The sequence below is a fragment of the Lissotriton helveticus genome, chromosome 5_1 (assembly GCF_964261635.1).
Source record: "Lissotriton helveticus chromosome 5_1, aLisHel1.1, whole genome shotgun sequence".
In the NCBI taxonomy this organism is placed as follows: Eukaryota; Metazoa; Chordata; class Amphibia; order Caudata; family Salamandridae; genus Lissotriton; species Lissotriton helveticus.
In genome coordinates this window covers 646,119,342-646,139,338 of record NC_136065.1, presented here as the reverse complement: position 1 = coordinate 646,139,338, position 19,997 = coordinate 646,119,342, and the positions used below count along the sequence as shown (strand labels likewise).

The 19,997-nt window shown below is 40.7% G+C and overlaps 1 protein-coding gene across 6 annotated transcripts in view; it reads left to right on the top strand.

Annotated features, from left to right (window-relative positions):
• EPHB2 (EPH receptor B2) overlaps positions 1–19,997 on the top strand; it is an 805,310-nt gene that overhangs the window by 690,138 nt on the left and 95,175 nt on the right. For all 6 annotated transcript variants that reach the window (XM_078643038.1, XM_078643040.1, XM_078643037.1 and 3 more), the window contains exon 6: positions 15,437–15,561. In XM_078643038.1, the coding sequence (XP_078499164.1) occupies positions 15,437–15,561 (125 nt within the window). The remainder of the gene's footprint in view (positions 1–15,436; positions 15,562–19,997) is intronic.

Here is a 19,997-nt window from a genome sequence, read left to right as displayed (position 1 = left end):
ACTTAATTTTCAATACCAGTGCTTGAGACTATGTGCCACAAGGTGGTGCTGTCTGGCTAATTTATAGACGACGACAACAACAACAGTCAATTATGAATTCAGTATACTATTACCTGCCGCCCAAGATATTCTTACAGATTTGGGGGACTGAAATAGTCAGAATTGTCACACTTGTAGGAGTGTGATGGTTAGTAGTTGTGTTGTTACTATCATTGGTAGCAGAGCAGGGGCGATGCGTGGTGCAAACTGCAGTGGCCTCCTGACGAGAGCCCTGGCACTTATGTTTTTTTTACAAATTAAGCACTGAGTATGAGTCTTCACTAAGAACACAACATACACTAAATGAGCAGCAGAGCCTTATCCTTAACAATATCTATAAAAGTTTGAGGCAAAGGTAATCGTGGCTCTGCGCTGAGCTACTACCTATTAGACCGGTTCCCAACCAGGTCAATACTTAAAATTCAAAAATCTTTGATTCGTAGGGAGCGAATCCAAACAACATCAATATTGCACGTAGCCATACAGCGTTCGTAGTTTGTATCTTATTTTACATTTATTTTTAAAAAGACTAGACATCAAAGAAATTCTAATGCCACTTTCTTATTCCAAATCATAATATAAAAGAACAAAGATACATTAAAGTCCACAATTGCAAAATGTCCAAATTAATAGATTATTAATTTCTGAATTACAGATAACAACAAAAACATTTTGTGGTCTCAAGTTCATTCAACACTGTTTTCAGCCAACACATGTTTCACGGCCTTACATGCCATTTACTCAGGACCGAAATTTGGATTAATTGACAATGATTTAACATACACTCTAAGTGAACATTGGTATATTATCCTCAATATATTTCTTTAACCGCATGCGCGCTAGCGGTTTTCCCGCTGCGTTTTTGTAAATACCGCGTTAGCGTACGAGCGTCGTCACTCATGACGAGCTGAGCTCGTCATGAGCGCGGAAGGGGTTAAATCATTCCAAAGTGTAAAGTTGCAAGATTGATTATATGTTTGGACATTCTCAATTGTGGACTTTAATGTATCTTAGTTCTTTTATATTATCATTTGGAATAAGAAAGTGGAAAATAAATGTAAAATGAGATACAGCCTATGGGCGCTGTAAGGTTAAATTGCAATATTGATGTTTTGTTCAAATTAGCTCACTACGAATCCAAGCTTATTGACTGTTTATTATGGAATACATTTATATAGGCTTTGGATTACATTACTCTATCCAGTATCAGAATACACTTATATAGGATCAAATATATAGATGTAGGCTTAGAATACACAAAATTACAGTACATTACACTTACACAGGTCCTGAATGCATTGATATAGGATAGAATACAAGGATATATATTTGGAATACATCAATATTGAGCATTCACCACACTGTACTGTAGCACAGTACACAGGGAGACAATACTTTTATATAGGCTTGGAATACACACATGGACCACAGTGCATTTATACAGAATACACTACACTGATGTAGACTTGAAATACCTTGATACGTGGTACAGCCCAATGATATGGAGTTATGGAGTACAGTACTTATACAGGATGTATAATATAATACACTAACATAAGATGAAATACATTTGTATAGGCTATGAATACACTTCAGCTAAAAACAAAGATATAAGTTTGAAATTCTGTGATGTGCACTCTTGTACATTTATGTGGGATCAAGATACACTAATATTGGCTTCAGCTTCATGGTATGGGCATTGAAGATTAAAATCTCAATATTCTGGTAAAATACCCATCAGGCCAAGTGTCATACTTCCTCAGCTGTATGATACTGACAAGTTAATAATGAATTTTTGGAGATATCAACATCCATTGATCATAATTTCCGATGAACATTATTTAGCATTTTTACTTTGCTCTTATGTAGGTCTGGCATTAGCCAAGACCTTTCGATTTAAAAAAAGTAATACATTCTGTACACGTTACATATGTACACATATGGGCTTTCAGCCAGCCCTCTTTTTAATTGTTATTTTTTTAATCCTTTATTTATAATCACTGATAGAAACGAGTAATAGATATTACAACTCATCAAGACAATTTCATTTTTTTAAACCCATTATTTATAATCACTGATAGAAACGAGTAATAGATATTACAATTCATCAAGACAATTTCATCATTGTAGGTAAAAAAAAAGGAATAAACAATTGTAAAGATACTCATCCCCGAAGATGTCAAATTAGAAGCCCTGTTTCTTGTTATATCCCTCGCTAAAAATATAGCACAGTACATCTAAAACTCCTCCCAAAATAAATAAAAAAATTATGAAAAGTATTCCCTACCCCTTGCCCCAGATTTTATGATATTTTACGAAGGCCCCTACTCTTTGTGAGTACAGTTTTTCCTTAGACTCTATTTGAGTCATGTTGCGTACCCAATGGCGAAAAACTTTCCATTTTTACAGAATCAAAGATTTAGCCACTCGGGATGCAATAAAAACGAACTGTTGTTGGCGAATATATAAATTGAGAGTGACGTTAACTCTTGTTGTGTCATTCTCATTTTTCTTCCGCCCTCTACAACCCACAGCTTGGGACAGTGGGTCAGACCCCTTAACCCATTGGCTAACTTCACTGTGAGAGATGGCCTTCTTCCCCTTCACATGTACCACATCCCCACAAAGTAGTTCCCTTCAGTGCCACGAACGTCTACGGCAAAGTGAGCTTTCTGAGACTAAAAACATTTATTTTAACCAACATTGTTTTATAATGTTAAGGTTCTGACTGCTCCCCTATGATTCATTTTTACAAATCCATGACACAACAAAATAAGCATTTACAAAGCCAAAAACCTTGCATCTAGTGCTTTTCTATTTTGCAGTACAGCCTTGAAGGCAAACCGAAGCAAGTTAAGAGTACATGAAGAAGGCCCTCGCTCAAAGTTGAAAAATAACCTGAATGAATGAAGGGATCACTGGGGCTCCTACTGTTCACATATCTTGCTCAATGGGAAAACTTGCAGGTCCAGTAAAATGAAGCTTATGAAAATAGTGATGCTATTGAGACATGCAGCCAGAAAGGTTAGAACAGAATTAGAAGGGTGAGGGAAGAGAAGAAGCAGGAGGATTGCAATTGATGCAATCAATTTAGTTGTTAACAGCAATTAACATTAAACAGAAATGTTGTACAATAGAAAATAGTAGTGGTACCTAAGTTGGCAGGCAAATGGGGTGGTTAACAAAAAAAGTAGATCATGAGTCAGTGGTAAGGATCTTTGGCGCGGATCGGTGAATATTAACTGTCTTTAACTATGATTAAAAACATATGTTAGGTGTTCTTCATCAGATGATGCTAGAGAACAAAAATGGATCTATCCTCAGTAAAATACTCATCTGCATCGTGACGTATCCGTTCCTCTTGGGATTACGTGCATTCCTCTGCAGAACAATATTTCTTCAGTGGTTGAAGCTCACTTGAGGGAAATCTCCAGCAGGGACCTCCCTTCTCAGTTGGCAGTTGTCTGAGATGCCCGGTCCCACAAGGCCCAGCGTTGAACGCAGGGCATGTCACGGCGCCAGGGGGTTATCCTGATTATACGGCTTCGATTCCTCGGATATGAGGGATGCTGTGATTGCAAATCCAGAACGAAGGCATTCTTAACAGCAAAGGGCTCTTATCTGCGGGATACATCCTGGGGATGAGCGCCAGCTGAGGCTATAGCAGAAGTGCACGTGAACAGACAGGCTTGTGGGGCTGTTCCCATGTCAACGTTTCGAGAAGTTGGACAACTGTGTGTAGCGATCACTGTTCAAAACACCGACCCAGTGGCTGGCTGTTGAAACTGAACATAATGCCTGCATGAGAGCACATGCCCTGCCTCAAGGTCACTTTAGCAAGTACTCTAGGTTTTGGACTTTTTGCCTCAGCACACATGACAATCGTGCACATGGATTGCAAGCCAGTGAAAAAATCTGTGGTCTGGAGGGGCACACCACGTGCACCCACCTTTTGCAGAGATGGCTGCTGTCTACTCATTGAACGCCTGAAGACTGACAGGGGTGGCAGCAGCAGACTATAGGAGCAGGACAAGCCTTTTTATCGGTCATATGCCAGGGAGTGTCACCTATTGTTTTTAAATTGGTCTGCCAGTTCCCTCCAACTGGGCCAATAGCTATGTTGGACATCAATGACACATTTATGCCACCTCCTTGTTCAGGAGCTGTGTGGGGAGTGTGTCTGTTATATGTAACTGTGGCTACACAGGAATGCATTTTCACTCACAATTCCAAGTGGTACCTAGGATGGATTTTGGAGAGATAGCTGGTCATCAATGTGACTTACATAGCTTCCCAATGATGTACCTGACGTTATTTCTAGTGGGCCAGTTCCTAAGGTGCGGAGGAGAGATGATAGAGGGTCCGTTTGTCGTTTTGGGTTTTCACCAGCCCTTTTCTGACCCATTGTTCCCTAGCAGGGATTCCCCACAGGTTAACAGGTAGTTCAGTGGGGCAGCCTGTCCCTCTTTTGTGACCTTGTTTTGTGTTTTCTTTGACCGGAGACTTCCAATTCTACCCACCCTTCCTGCTGACACCAGATAACAAAGAGTGTGTCTGGGGAGTAAAAGGCAGGAACTGCCTGAAACCGGTCTAAGACCATGCGCACACCATATGGACCATGGCAACCTTACTATGATAGGGCCGAGGCAATCTCTGCTGAATGATCCATGCAAAGATGCACACCAACCAAGACCACATGCATGCCAGGGCTGTGTCACAGACACCTCAAAGGACATCAAAGGTACTTTGCAATTTTGACTCCAGGAGGGAGGGGATCCATTGCTTTTTTGGGCTTACAGAGGGAAAGTCTTCTGCACAGGCCTTAGGACTTCCTCATGGACAGTTCCCCAAAAATTCCTTCCAGAGTCCTAAGTTCAAATTAATATTCAGTTACCACTTAAGTGCGGTCCTAGAAGAGCAATCTAGGCTATTTCCCAAATTCAGCATGATTAGTATCATTGCAGGATTTGTACCACTTGGAGAATTAGGTGCAGCTTTGTGTTGTGTGCAGAAGTCTTTTTTTTTTTTTAAACAATTTTTGTTTTCATTTCATCAAATAGTGGTAACAAACCAATCAAGTACAGTCTTCTCCATTTACAGTAGTCAAGAATAAATGGCCCCGTATCGTTCACATTGTAAGGTTCTAGGACATCACACCTACAGTAATTATCCCACACAATACCCCACCCGCCTCCCTCCACTCCCCGCAGCATCGTGAATTCCATTGGCCATTCCAGGAACCCCCCCTCTCATGGACTGTTGTCAGGTGTGAGCTCTGTACGTGGTGGTTCACACAAGTGTGCAGAAGTCTTATTTCTTTCTATTCCACATCAGGATTTAGATATCTATGGCATCGTTTTCCTGTCAGAGAAGCCTCAAGCCTCTTGCCTCTCAGCCACTGCTCAATTTGCAAAGTAAATTAAATTCTAGGTCCCATAGTTTTTCTCAGAAGCCTGTGCCAGCTCTCATGAATGTCAGGGTTGCCAAATACCAAGGCTGGCTAGTTTTTGATTCCACCTCAAGACTCTTCCATTCACCTCCTTACATTCTCTTACCCTTTATCCTGTTTTTCAATGACGTTTTTCATGTCTTCCTTTCTCCTCTTGCCACTGTTTTCCTATCTTTCTCTTCATCCTATATTTGCACTTCCTGCTTTCTTCTTACTTGCTCTATATCAAAGTGTTATAATAACAAGTAAGAACCTGCCCGCAGAATGAGTGCTGGTGCCCAGAATGTGAAGTCTCGACTCAAATTAAGCACTGCTTTGGCACCGGTATCAGTAAACGATTCAGTATGAGTGCAAGAGGATGTGGCATAACAACCAGAGCTGCCGACTTTTCACCTGGGGAACCGGGTTCGAGTCTCTACATTAGCTCAACATCCTGTGATTCTAGACAAATCACTTAATCGCTCCATGTACACAAACAAATTAATGTGTCCTTGTCTAATGTAACTGGTGCTCATGTAATGCGCTTCATTATCTTTGGGTCGAGTTTGCACTATATAAAACTCCTCAAAAAAACGACACAAGGGGGAATCCAGCAGGCCTCGATGTCAAATTATAGCCCTTGCTGGCAGCTGTATTGCCATTCAAACTGCCCTTAAGAATTTGAGCTTACATTTGTACAGCTGTTCTTTGCTGGCACAAATACAATTTAATTTTTTTGTGTATCTTTTTTTTTTGACAAAAGGCTCAGATAACTTTTAACAGTTGTGTGATGGAAAAATCTGAAGAGTTCGGTTATATTTAGTTATTTTTATTATTGTGTAGCATTGTCTTTATCTCAACAATAACTTATCGCGAGCGATGCATTTTGAAACAATACTTCATACATCAACACTTTTAATAATGTGGAAGTGGGGCAGTCTAGATGCAGAATACTATTTCCTCACCCCTCTTTTTCCACTTATATTAGCTCACTCCAAAAATTACATTTACCTCCTATAAGAGTAATATATCACCTCTTGAAAGTGAAGGAAATGCCCTTTCTTCAGAACACAAGACTAACTCAATAACCAACAATAATTAATAACCACTGGATCAACCACTAATCTTGGGCTACAGAGTAACAGGCTACCAATCATAAAGCACTTCAACGTCTTGCAAGCGGAAGTATTCATATATAAATGCAGTTACAATACAGTACAATATTTAAGTTGCCTTTTGCATCTAGACATTTACAAGTAGAATACATCAGTTTTGATTGGCGGGCCTCCAGTTGTTATTAACAAATCGTCAACAAATAAGTTTTCCGTATACTGATGTGAAATGTAAGATTAAATGGCATTGTTCATGTCAACCCTTAGCCAATATATAGATTAATTAAGTGACTATCTCTTCACGAAAGCCATCTCTCTCATTAAAATAATATAAGCTAAACCCTCTCAACAGTATTCTACATCTTCTTAGCTATTTAGCATGACTGTCAAGCACCCTTACTGTTGGTTTGCCAAGTCCATCGCCTCTAGGATCTTACTTTTAAAACCTCGAACACTCTTTCCAACACATTTGTTTCATAGACTCTTCACGGGCATATTAGCGCTTAAAGGGGTGTCAAAATATGCTTAACATTGGGCCTATATAATTTGCTTGGTGACAATAGTGTAAATAGTTCAATTTTGTATTATGTAAACTTTATCTAGTTAAGAAATGATGCACGTAATTTCACACACTGTTTTGCTTCGAGGACTGGTTCGAGTAGAAAATGCCTTGCAAAAGACTAATTCCTGCAGAAAATGTGTTATAGGTGACATTTTTTTCTTGAATGAATCCCCTTGTCAGTCTCCAGAGTGACCTTTAAATGAAAGATATGCGTTTGGTTCAATTTTGATTCAAAATGCCCTTAAGTGTATTTCAAGATATGTATTCATAATTTCTTGTAATTTCTTCAAAATGTTAAGTTTTTTAAAAGAAATATGATATTTTTCACACCGCTACGTAATATCTTTTGACTTATCATGAGAGAGCTATATCTGTGCAGGGTGTCCTGATACCAGCATCATTTGCAAGTGGTCATTGCTGCAAAAAAAGACCTAGCCATCTGACATCTTTATTGATCCACCCTTGGAAGAGATTCTATTATGACTCGGTCTGCATGCATGAAATGGTCGTGCACGACCACTTGGCGTGGTTTGTCTGTGTTCATCTTCACCGTTGGTCTTAAAATGTGGTGCGTACTTGTGGAACAGTGAGATAGTGACCTTTTAACTCAGTGAGGCTTAATTACTAAGAGGGGTAGGCCTACTTCTCAAGATGCAATAGAGAACACTCACTTAAATGTGTGAATTTGACTTGTCCGTCATGGGACCCTTCAATAATGCAAAATTGTTTCAAATGTGCGTATCCCAGCAAAAAATCTGTTGACGAGCAATAAAGATGGTCTCTTATTCCCCTGTACTTCAGCAATTTGTATGTAAAAAGCTTGATCAATATTATAGCCCTGTTAAAGCACAGTAATCAAATGTTTCAGTATTAGCCTCTAATTGGTGGGTGCTTTGTTGTTATACATGTTCAGATTGGTTGTCATGAGAAGATTTGTTGTCCAGTCATTGATTCGGATATCTCATGGGGCAGAGGCCTGACTCCCTCAGAGATATAACAATCAACTTTATTGATCATTGCTAACGACATTGATCCGCTTACTAGGGGTCTAGCCCAACTCTGCACCTGGAGCTACACAATGCAATCAGCAATTATTGAAAGGGGTTGCCGCCCGTGCTGCGGCTCCAGAAAGAGACATGGGAGTTATTGATAGACATGGCTCACCATGGTTCTTCGTTGGTAACAAATTTACTTTCACGGTTTGAAGACGTGTAATTCCTTCTTTCAACAGGAGCGTGAAAGTCTTTCTCCCTCGTGTCCTCATCCATCCATACTTCCTCTGTAACACATTCTAAAAATATTCAAATTAGAGATAATAAGATTTGATGCGAGTTGAACTATGGCCTCCAGATCGTACAGTAGACCCTTGCTGATGCTAAAACCGTGTTATTGCCTTTTTCCCTCCAGCGCTACACAGGAGGGACGGTAATTAGATAAAGATTATTGGTTTGCGATGCTAAAATGGATTACAGCGTCGAAGGACAACAGTATTGGCAAATTCTGGGCTGCGGGATGAGCCTAAACTTGAATGCTGGTATCAGCAGCACGCCCGGGCAAAGCGAGTGCATCTAATAACACTTGTAGCTAGTAAAGTGGTGCCAAGGGTACACACATTGAACAATGTGTTTAATTGGGTGCTATCATGAGAAATGCAGCTCAGCTTTTCCTGTAACAGGTTTCATAAAAGGACAGTGACTTTCTCATCATTTTGTCAGTACATCCTGTATGCTAAATGTTTTTTTAGAATGTACAGTGCAGATTGAGAAGGACACTCCTCCCCCCACTGCTTGGTATCATTTTCAGAAGATTTGCAAGTACATAGTGAATGCTGTACAGTAGAATTTTCAGAAGATTAGGAATGCCGTAGTCACTGTTGTCCGGCACCATGCTCAGACATTTGACTTGATATAGTTACTACATTCTCACACCATGCTCAGAACATTGAGAAGCACATTGTCACTATTATTGTCCACCATTTTCAAAAGATTTCAGACAGGCACATTCACTGTGTCCATCTTACCATTTTTTGAAGAATGAGAAGGAAAAAGTCAGTCGTCTGGTACAAGTTTCAAAATGTAGGACCTACTCACTAATGTTCTGTATTATTTCTAGAACAACGAGAAGGCCAAAGACACTTTGGTCCAGCACAATTTTCAAAAGATTAGGAAGGACATAACGCCTATTGCCTGTTTCACCATTTTAGAAGAATAAATAGGGCATTGTCGCTGTTGTCTGTCAGTTTTCTGAAGCTTGAGAAGGACATAGTCATTGCAGTCTGGCACCATTTTTAGACAATTGGCAAGGGCATACTAGCAACATTCTGACGTGATTCTCAGAATATTGAGACAGGCAGAGTCACTATTCCCTCAGACCATATTCAGAATGTAAAGCAAGACCTTGTCAATGATTTCCAGCTCCGGTTTCAGAAGGAGGACATAGTCTTCATAGCCTGGACTGTTTTCAGACATTTGGCTGACGGGATATTCCATCACAATTGTGGCAGATGTCATGTCCGCTATAATACAAGAGTATTAAGGCTGATGGCACTTGCAATACAGTGGATGGTATATCTGTCATGTTTATATGGAGTGTCTCACCCACCAAACTTTAAATAAGGTCCATAGACACTAAATTCTGACATGATGTTCAGAATATTGAGAAGAACCAAGGTTGGAGGGAGGTACCCTTTTGCTGGAAAAGGAATGGGTCACAATATTAAAACAACAAATTTCCTTTCCCAAAGTTTTTTTCGAGGATGGAAAGATCCTGGCAAGTCGCTAAACTGTATAGCGACCTACCCTTCAGTGTGAAGAAAGTCTTTGCGCAGGTTACCAAATTTACAAAACTCTTTGCAACAATTATTCAACAGGGGCACATTATCACACATGAGCTTAAAATTTCAATTCATTATTAAAAGTATTGTTAAAATATCAGTGCAGTACTGGGATCATGTTATGCATCATTTAAAAACAATTTTTCCTTGGTCACACTACAGTTAATAGTAAACAAACAAATTGTCGAGGCGGCGTTTCGTTGATCTACACAATCTTGCACCTTCTTCAGGACATTGTTCATTACAAGCACATCTATTGGGTCTCCACAGGACCTCCAATAGTCTGTGTGGTTAAAAACTTGGCAGATCTCAAATAAATCAAGCTAGGGATTATTTCCTTCCTGGCAAGTTATTTGGATGTCTAAGTGCGTTATCTTCCTGTCTTTGGTTGCTTAAGAGAAGGTCTTGAAAACTTCTTCTCTGTTATTTATGAAGAAGCGGTATATTTTCCGCTGATAGTTTTTTCAAGGGTGTAGGGAGGACGTCTTTCTATTAAAAGATCCTGGACTACTACTTGTGAATCTTGGCTATATCCCAAAAGGTTTTATTTGCCCTTATTGGTAATTCTCTCTGGGTTCCTCTTTTTTATACTTTGGCAGAACCACTGATTTGGAATTTTTAAATTGTTCCAAATTGTGAAATGGGTGATTCCAGCTCGACGTCCTCCCTTGCAGAAAGGGAGCTGAGCAACCAAAGACAGGAAGATAACGCACTTGGACATCCAAATAACTTGCCAGGAAGGAAATAATCCCTAGCTTGATTTATTTGAGATCTGCCAAGTTTTTAAACGCACAGACTATTGGAGGTCCTGTGGAGACCCAATAGATGTGCTTGTAATGAACAATGTCCTGAAGAAGGTGCAAGATTGTGTAGATCACCAAGAGGTGTGTCGGAAAATAGGTAAATTAGCCTTTACGAGGCCTAACATATTTGTATAAAGTGGATATATGCACAGCAAGTGACCACAATCCTCTCATTTCTTTTTTAGGGATTGGTCTTTGGTCGGCTTCGATGTTAGTCCTGAATAAACCTTAATACTTCTAGTGTGTCAAAATAAATGTAGGGTTTAGTAGGATCATGGGATAAAGCCCTTAAAATGCCCTTTGATGATTTTGAGGGGCAGTGGCTGATGAACTTACATGCTCACCTACGAAACGGGGGAGACCTTGGTGAGAAGAGAACAGCGTGGATGTGACACAAGTCCAGAGTGACACATTCTGGCTGATTTTTCATTGCTTTATGAGTTGTCTTTGATTAGCTCTGGTGATATTGGTGTTAGGTATCATCAAGTTTCTGAGAGAAGGTGTGCACTGCTACTGAAAACAACAAAGGAGGTGGCTCTAGCTGTTCACGCACACAAGAAGGTCAAGGCCTGTGGCTTGGATATTTTGATATTTTGCCCAGGATACAAAGATCTAGGCTGCCCCTTTTGCATATTCTTTTAATATAATTACAGAATTGGCCTAAAGCCTTCCACCCTGATAATTAGACACAATAGGGTCAAGCCAAGCAATTTTAGACATATCACCTTGCTGGATGGTGTGGGCAAAATGCTCAGCAATCTTTTGGCAAAGAAACGTGAAACGTTTGTTGCAAAAAAGAAAAAGTCCTGCAATTGTGCTAAAAAATGGTCAGATACAGAAACTAAAATTAGGTGGAGGCCCCCTTGTATTTATATGGAGCTATACAGAGCTGAACTGTGAGGACACATTAATTTTGATTCAGTGTCACTATCTCAAACTGCAGCCCTAGGATATTGGCACGTCCTCCCAGTCTTCTCATAAGATGTTGCTTAGTATGGAGTTTGGTGTTTTTATAATGTAAACAACTATTAAACCACTGATCATGTGGGCAAGGGTGTGAGACCATATGGGGAGGAACATTTACTGGGACATATTGACTAGTTGGAAAGCTAATATGCTTATGATCTTTTGCGGATGGCCTGTGTAAAGGATATTTTATTAAAATTGGGACCGAGTGATCTGTGAGCATACCCGAAGTCAATTTATCGACAAACGAAATCAACGAGAAGTATTGAGAGAAATTGAGGTGCTTTGTAACTAACTGTATATTTAACAGCTCACTGGAACAGGTTATTTGCAATATAAAATATTTTTAGGCTTGGTGGTTTACCTCGTTCAAATGACATCTTGGCTAATGGGATCTTTATGAATGGGATCTTTATGAATGTTTAGGATGTTTACCCTTGACAGGTTTAACAGCTAAATGGAGCAAATTCTTAAAAGTTGCTGCCATTACTCCCCATCAATGGGAGAGGATGTAATGGACATAATATTTCTATACCTCTTGTGTGGTCAATTGCCCAAAAAGCGTCATGCCCCTTTTTACCCCTTCTTTTAGAGTCTTGCTACTATGACAGAAAGACTGTTTGGAGGCAGAGATCGCGAAAGTGCAGCATATTATCCCTATCTTGTATGATGACTTGCTAATGTAATGAGTGGTTAGGGTAATTTGTTGAATGGTTGGGGTATTTGAATTTATTTAATTATGTGTTGTTGTTTTTAAGTATATTATGTTTCATGTATGTACTTTTTTAGAAATAAACTGCTTGTAATGATGATTCGCTCTATAATTATTTCTTGCGTATGATTAGGTCGTTTTAAGGTGTGACTACAGACAACTGTAGCTGCCTGGAAGGCCTCAAAGACATCAATTCTTCAAAAAGTACAACATTAATAGACAGGTGGAGGGGAATTGGGTCAGGCTCACTGAGCCATTGGTTTAAGTGTGTTTTTTATCGATTGCCGTGGCTTGGATGGATAGTCTATTAGGTCAGAGTTTTTCATGAATGGTTACATTGCCCCATTTCTTTTCTCTTTAGTCTTTGGTGATGAAGATTCATGTAGTAATTTTGGTTCGACTGCAGGTGGTACATGGTTTTCCTTGCATGTGCCAAAATATGATCTTAGATGTATTTATTTTCTGGGCACAGCAACATTTCAGTTGTTGATTTATGTGTTTGCTTGTTGTTTCGATGCATTCAACTAATTGGTTTACTAATTGCTCTTGGTCATTCTTCTGTTTTACTTTCCTCTCATGAAAACATGTTGTTAGATTTATAGGCGTTTGATAGCAAGTAAATACATGTGCACACATAGGCTTTCGGTTAATACTTCGGATGACTGCAATTTACTGTGCAAAAGATTGAATACCAAACATTTATTTTTGCCACCTTAATAATGTGCTGCTTGTATTTTTTTGTTTTTTTCAAAAGTTATTTTTAAGTGTGAACCCTCACGCCTTAAGGCTCATGAGTCATGACTACAGCTTCTAATTTTTCCTATGCACCCCACTATCCCCTGTTTTCCAAGGTCTCTCATCTTTTCCTAGTGTTTTGTGTCTCTTGCTCAGGATCATCCTGTGTTGCCTCCTCTCTCCCCTGCAGTTTTTCGAGTGAAATTTAATTTTACATTCCTCCTGTGAACAGCATATTGAAGTAAAAATGTTCTGATGTTACTGTGTAATGGGTAACTACATAATATAGCCCTGTATTACCGTTGAGGGGTTTGAGTAGCATCATAAAGCACAAGAGTTTTATGAATGTAACCAGAACCCCGAGAAGGCAATATAGGCCAACATTACATGTAGTACCAGTTACATTATATTTTTTATTTTACATTTTTATTTTGGAGTAGATCTTATGAGAAAAAAAATATATTCAAACTTGCTTAATGAACACCATAAGTGAAATTCTGGACTGTACTCTTGTCTATCATAAAAGGAGGGAAAAAGAACTGAGTTATGTAGTTAAGAATGTAGAATTTTAGAAAAGTACCATTTGTTATTTTTAAATCTGGTCAAATCTGTGGAAAGGAGAGATTGTTGATTATCACTTTTCAAGGTGCAACTAACAATAGTCATTGATTGGAATTAGAATGTTCACTATTTCTAACGCCACATCTGCATACTTTGAAGTTATGTGTACCTCTTTAAGTACATATATGTGGAGTTTGTTATAGAGTTTGTTATAGAAAATCTAGACTTACCTGTCGATAATTTATTTTTGCTATTCTGTCCTCTATATCCTGTCCCATTGATATTGTTGAATTGATATTTAGGGGCACACCGACCACACCGGTGACATTCCCTGAACGGTGAACAAACAATTCTCCGCACAAATATGTGTAATTCTAACGCCCTCCACACAAAGGCAATATAGTTTTAGATACCTGCATATGGAAACCCATGCACTCTCACACCTAAAATGGTGACCATTCCTCCTAATTTAAGTGTGTATTCATGAGGAACTGAGGGGCATATTTTCAAGGAATGAATGACATTAAAATTATCGCTGCTTTAGCGGCAGGAAACTGTCGCTAAAACGGCGATAATGGGCTCGATAATATGCCGTAGAGAATTCCAATAGAAGCCCATGTTAACACCAGAACATGGGCTTCTATTGGAATTCTCAAGGGCATATTATCAAGCCCATTACCGCCGCTTTAGTGATAATGGGCTTGATAATATTCCCCTCAGTGTGGCCACTGTTAGACGCACATGCACATCGTTTGCAACACACACACACACACACTGTTGTTGTCTTTCCCCAACTGTGCAGTGGAAATGTGCTTAGTGCACACTTACTGCTACACACACACACTTGGGCCTATGAAATTAGTCTGCTCCTGTTTTCCAAGCTGTGCTAGTGTAAGTGTGCTTACTCAACTATCACACTAACTTTCAATCAATAAATGGCTCCCTTACACAAATGGACAAAATTGCATTGAAGAAGCCGGCCACCACGCCCAATATCAATAAGACTGTAAAAGGCAATGTGCAGTGTGAACAAAATGGTTGCTGTAGCCCAACAAGTCGCCACGTGCTCAGTACGGCCGGTGCTACATTCTAAATGAGCTTGTTTGTGTTTTCTGGATGATGCTTACGTGCGTGATTGCGGTGACAGCCTGACATCTCTCTCTTGATTCTGTGGGTGGTGGTGCGTGGCTGTTTAGTTAGTGGAGAGATTTGCCTGGTTAATTCCGAAGTCTGTAAGAAATGTCATACATGGGGAGATTGTGTAAAGCTGTGACAGCGACAAGCCCGCTTGTCTCATGCAATGCCGTATCAGTGTTTTCTGTTACATTTTTAGGTTATTTTTTTAAAGTCATTGTTTAAAAAGATAATTTTGAAAAGTAAAAGTCTCCCTTCTCTTTCTGACTTCCCCTTGTGCCTCTTATTTCTGTATCGACCTTTGTTTTCTTACCTCTATTTTTCTTATGATAAATTCCTGCCATTCGTTCTGTTTTTTTTATTGTTGTTTTGCCTGTTTGTTTCACTATTTCTTCTCTTTCATTGTCTAATGATTCTCGGTTTTTCTCTTCCTTTCACTCTGATTTTTCATTGTATTGTTCGCCATGGCCCACCTTTCTCTATTTATCACCCTTAACTTCAATATTTTTCTTTTTCTCTTCCCCCTTTCCATATGTTTATCCTCCCCCTAGCTCCCTCCAGTGTCTCCATCATGCACCAGGTCAGTCGGACCCCGGACACCATCACCCTCACGTGGTCCCAGCCAGACCAGCCCAATGGAGTCATCCTTGACTATGAACTGCAGTATTACGAGAAGGTGAGTTTTCCACAGTCTTCAGGGGATCTGTGTTATTTTATTGTGTTTTATGTAATGTAATGTCCGCAATTTCAATTGGCACCTTGGCTTCGTTAAAATCATGGCGATGGGTGGTCCGAAATGAAGGGCAGTCCTCAGTGGGAAATGGGTCTCAAAACACTTATCCACAACATGTGTTTATGTATTCTTACCTTTAATTTAAATATTGGTTCCAAACTGGGAAGCATTGTGGTTATTGGGCATAATGGACTTCCAGACAGGCCCCTGCTTTTCATGATAGCCTAAGGCAGACATTTGTCACCAGTCAAGCATCCCTGACATGTGACTGACATCATCTCTCTCCTTACTTCTTTTAATAGTTCATACCAACTGAAAATAATTGTTCTCTCCATTGGTAACTCTGCCACTGATTTTATGCCACCCCAAGCACTTTCTTGTGCATTCCTGCCTGCTTCTATTAGTTTCTAAGATTCATAAAGCTGTTGAAAGGCACTCTCAGAAAATGACTGATCCTCCTGGTTCTGAGGTCAGCCGAAGCATCATGGGAAACTCTCTTGTTCATTAGAATGAAAGCAGCAACTGTCCCTTGCACCTCCACTCTGTGGTATATTGATATAGGCTGCTTCTGATAATAAAGTTAAGTAATTGAAAAGCTTTGTGATGGATTGAAACTAAAAATATTTTTCTCAGCAGATTCCAGTGGACATAACTAATCCCCTGCTCTGAATCTGACCTATTTTATTAGTCTAGGCAGTTTCATTTTGTTGGTGTAGAAAGCTGATGAACAGGTTCTGACCTCATATTATTTTGCAGCGGTAGGTATCCGCACCATGAAATGGTGATGTTTCCATGGTAGTCTCAGCTGATGAATTTATGCTGTCAGCGTGCATATTCAGCGGTATCGTACCAGAATATCGAATACTGAATGTCCTGCTACAGAAATATTGTAGCAACATTTTTGGCAACCAAGATATCACACAGTTAAGTATGTACGCCTTTGCATCAGATTACTATACTGAACTTGTGCCTTGTTAATAATTATCAAACCAAAAGAAAGGGGACTGAGGGCTTTATTTAGGTCCAGCATACATGCATACATGCCCAGTAAACATCAAATCCAAAAATGGTATGCAGTTCCTATGAAGGCAAAGGGAGAGAGAAGTCAGAAGAGGAGACCGGTTGTCCCTTAGGAATAAGAGGGAAATGGGAATCCCTCCTTTCGGAATTAGGGCCCTCACACACCCAACAAGCTGGATGTCATGCTTCATCATAGGGATTGCTCCTCGTCAGGTCGGCACTGCAATACCTGACGGGCACCCTGTGAGGGTCTCTTTGGTGGAGTTCTTTTATTCCTTGCCGTATGGTGCCGTGGGTGTAAGGGACCTAAAAGTGTAGATGTGCTAAAGTGAGGGTCAGTAGACCGTGCAATGATAAAACAGGAAATAGAAGTCCAATCAGAAATTTTTCATTGAACCTGGCTTCCAAACTGATTAAAACTAAAGTGGCGACTTCCGGGTGTTGCGATCAACTTCATGTGGTCAATAATTATATCTTCAAGTTAAGTAGATGTAGATTTAAGAACAATAAATCTATACTTACCTTTATACACTTACCTTGTCAATATTTTGGACGTCGATATTTTTGCTATGATACTTTTCTAGCAGAGGATGCTTGTAGTTGGGTATTCTGTTGGAGACATTTTAATTGTAGATTCCTCGCCTTTATAATATTCTCCATATTCCAGATTGAATCTGGAAATATTTCACAACAGTGCTGCTGCCTGCCACTAGGCAAAACAGAGGGTCTCCTTGTAGGCTTCCTGCTGGCTCAGAAGGGACAGAGCAGAGCCACATATAAGGTCCATCCCTGTGTGCCTGCGTCAGGTGGCAATCCATCACATTTGACAAATGGGTCCTCCAGTTTGTTCAGCATGGTCATGCCTTACCATTTGTTCCTGCTCCACTGCACCCCTTTCCCACACCAGACCAGCATCGGAGAAGCAACTGTCCATTCTAATGTAGGAGGTTATACTTGAGGGTTCTGGACAAGGAATTAGGGATGATGTGTTACTCGGTTTCCTCATAATGAAGAAGGATGGAGAGCTTTGGCCCTTCTTAAATCATCATCCTCTGAATGCCCTACTATGGAAGGGCAACCTCAAAATGCTTATGTTGGCCATGGTTCTCTCTGCCCTGGATCCAGGCAACTGGATGGTTGCCTTCAACCTGGATTATCCAAAGTCTTTATTTTGAGATAACTGTCCTGCAGTCCCACAGACTTTGCCTGCGTTTCAAGGAAGGCCAGGACCATTTTTAGTTTGCGGTGCTCACTTTCAGGCTCAACAGTGCCCTCAGGTTTTCATGAAAGTGGTGTCGGTGTTCGCCGCACATCTTTAAAGTTTGTGGATAATAGTTCTTCTTTACCTCGACAAATGTCTTTTAAAGGGGTTCACCACAGTCAGTAGTAGACCAAATCCAAACAGCGGTGAACCTCCTGACATAATTGGGGTTCACAATCAATGAACAGAGGTCGCACCTGATTCCTTCACAGACTTTTCCTTTTATTGAACCTCTGATGTACACAGCGCAGTTCAAGGCCTCACCTCTTTTGCAAGTAGTCCAGGACATTTGGGCTATGATCCCAACGTTTCACTCAGTACTGGATCTGGGTGAGAGTAGCTCTGAGGCTTCTTGGCCTGTTAGCCTCCTGCATCATGCTTATCAGTTATGCCAGGTGGCATATTTGGGCTCTGCTTTGGAATCTGAATCCCACATGGGCCCTGCACCAAGGCAAGCAATCAGATACCATTCAGATTTAGGAGTTAACTGCAAGTGATCAGCTCGACTGTAATTGTTCCATTTTCAGACCCCTCTCTCACTTCCCCACCCAGAACTGATGTTCCTAATGGATGCATCACTGATTGGTTTCAAAGGTCCTCTGGGGGAGGAAGAGATTTGCGGAATCTGGTCTCTAGCGGAAGCCCAGCTCCATATCAGTCTTTTGGAGTTGCTTGATATTTATCTGGTGCTGAAGTCGCTCTTCCCATCCATCTTGGGGAGGCTGGTACAAGTATTCATGGACAACACCACTGCAATGTATTACTGCAACAAGCATGGCGAGTGGCATCCTGGGTCCTGTACTAAGAGATTCTATGCTTCTGCAGTTGGCTGGAGCATCAGGGCATTTCCCTGATTGAGAACCACCTGGCTGGATGTTTGAATGCCAGGGCGGACAAGCTCAGCTGCCAGTGCTATGCGGATCATGATTGGTGGCCTCATCCTGCGGCAACACAGGGCATCTTCCAACAGGTGGGGAAACCCTGCATAGAATTTCTCACCACCATTGAGAATGTGTAGTGTCAAAACTATTGCATGATGGAGTTCCCCAGAAACCCTGTCTAGGAGATGTATTCCAGCTGGAGTGGAACAAGGGACTCCTGTCTGTCTTCCTGCCATTGCCTCTCTTGCTCTGAGTTCAGAAGAAGATCAGGAATGACCAGACCCAAGCCTTCCTAGTGGCACCAGACTGTGCCAGGATATTGTGGTACTGGTGTTTCTTGGCATGCATGTCTGTCTTCAGATCAGGTTGCTGCTCCAGGAGAATATTCTATTGCATCAGCAGGGCAGGGTTCTGCACTTCCATGCATGGAGATGGAGCAGAGGCAGTTAACTACAACTTCAGCCACCTGAGGTTGTGGATGTCAACCTAGCTGCCAGATATACATTTGCAAAGTCTATTTACGCCTGGTGTTGGGATAAATATGTTGGTGGCCTGGTGTGTGGTGCGCAAAACAGACCCTTTGCCAGACAAACCATTGCATGTTTTTCTGTTTATTTTATCTTTTGCCCAAGAAGGGCTTGTAGTGGGCAATATTAAAGGTAATTTGCCAGCACTTTGTGCATTTTGGTATTCGCTGGATGAACCGCCCTTGTTTAAATCACCTGTTTTGAAGTGGTTTCTTAAACGTTTAACACACTTGTTCATTTTCAAACAGTTTCTGATGCCACAGTAGGATGTTAACTTGGTCTTGGCATTTCTTCTATGTACTCCCATCGAGCCAATGTACAGCTGCTTGTTGTGTCTTCTGACTACTGTCTTCCTCATTGTGATCACTTCGGCTCATTGCCTTAGTAAACTCCAGGCCCCATCGGTACATCCACCCTGCACCACCTTTTTTCCAGACAAACTTGAGCTGAGGACTCAGGTGGCCTTCATGTCGAAAGTTGTAACTCCGCAACTCTCCAAACATGCTCTACTCCACCTCTCCCCTCAAAAGAGGAGGAAAGACTTCATCCGTTGTATCCCAAGAGAGCGTTTATGTTTTTACATCATTCTTACCAAGGACCACTAGGTGGATGGTCAGCTTTTGGTGGTTCATCGGGGTGAAGAAAGGGAACGCTGTGCAGAAGAGAACTCTGTTGAGGTGTATAGTCCTC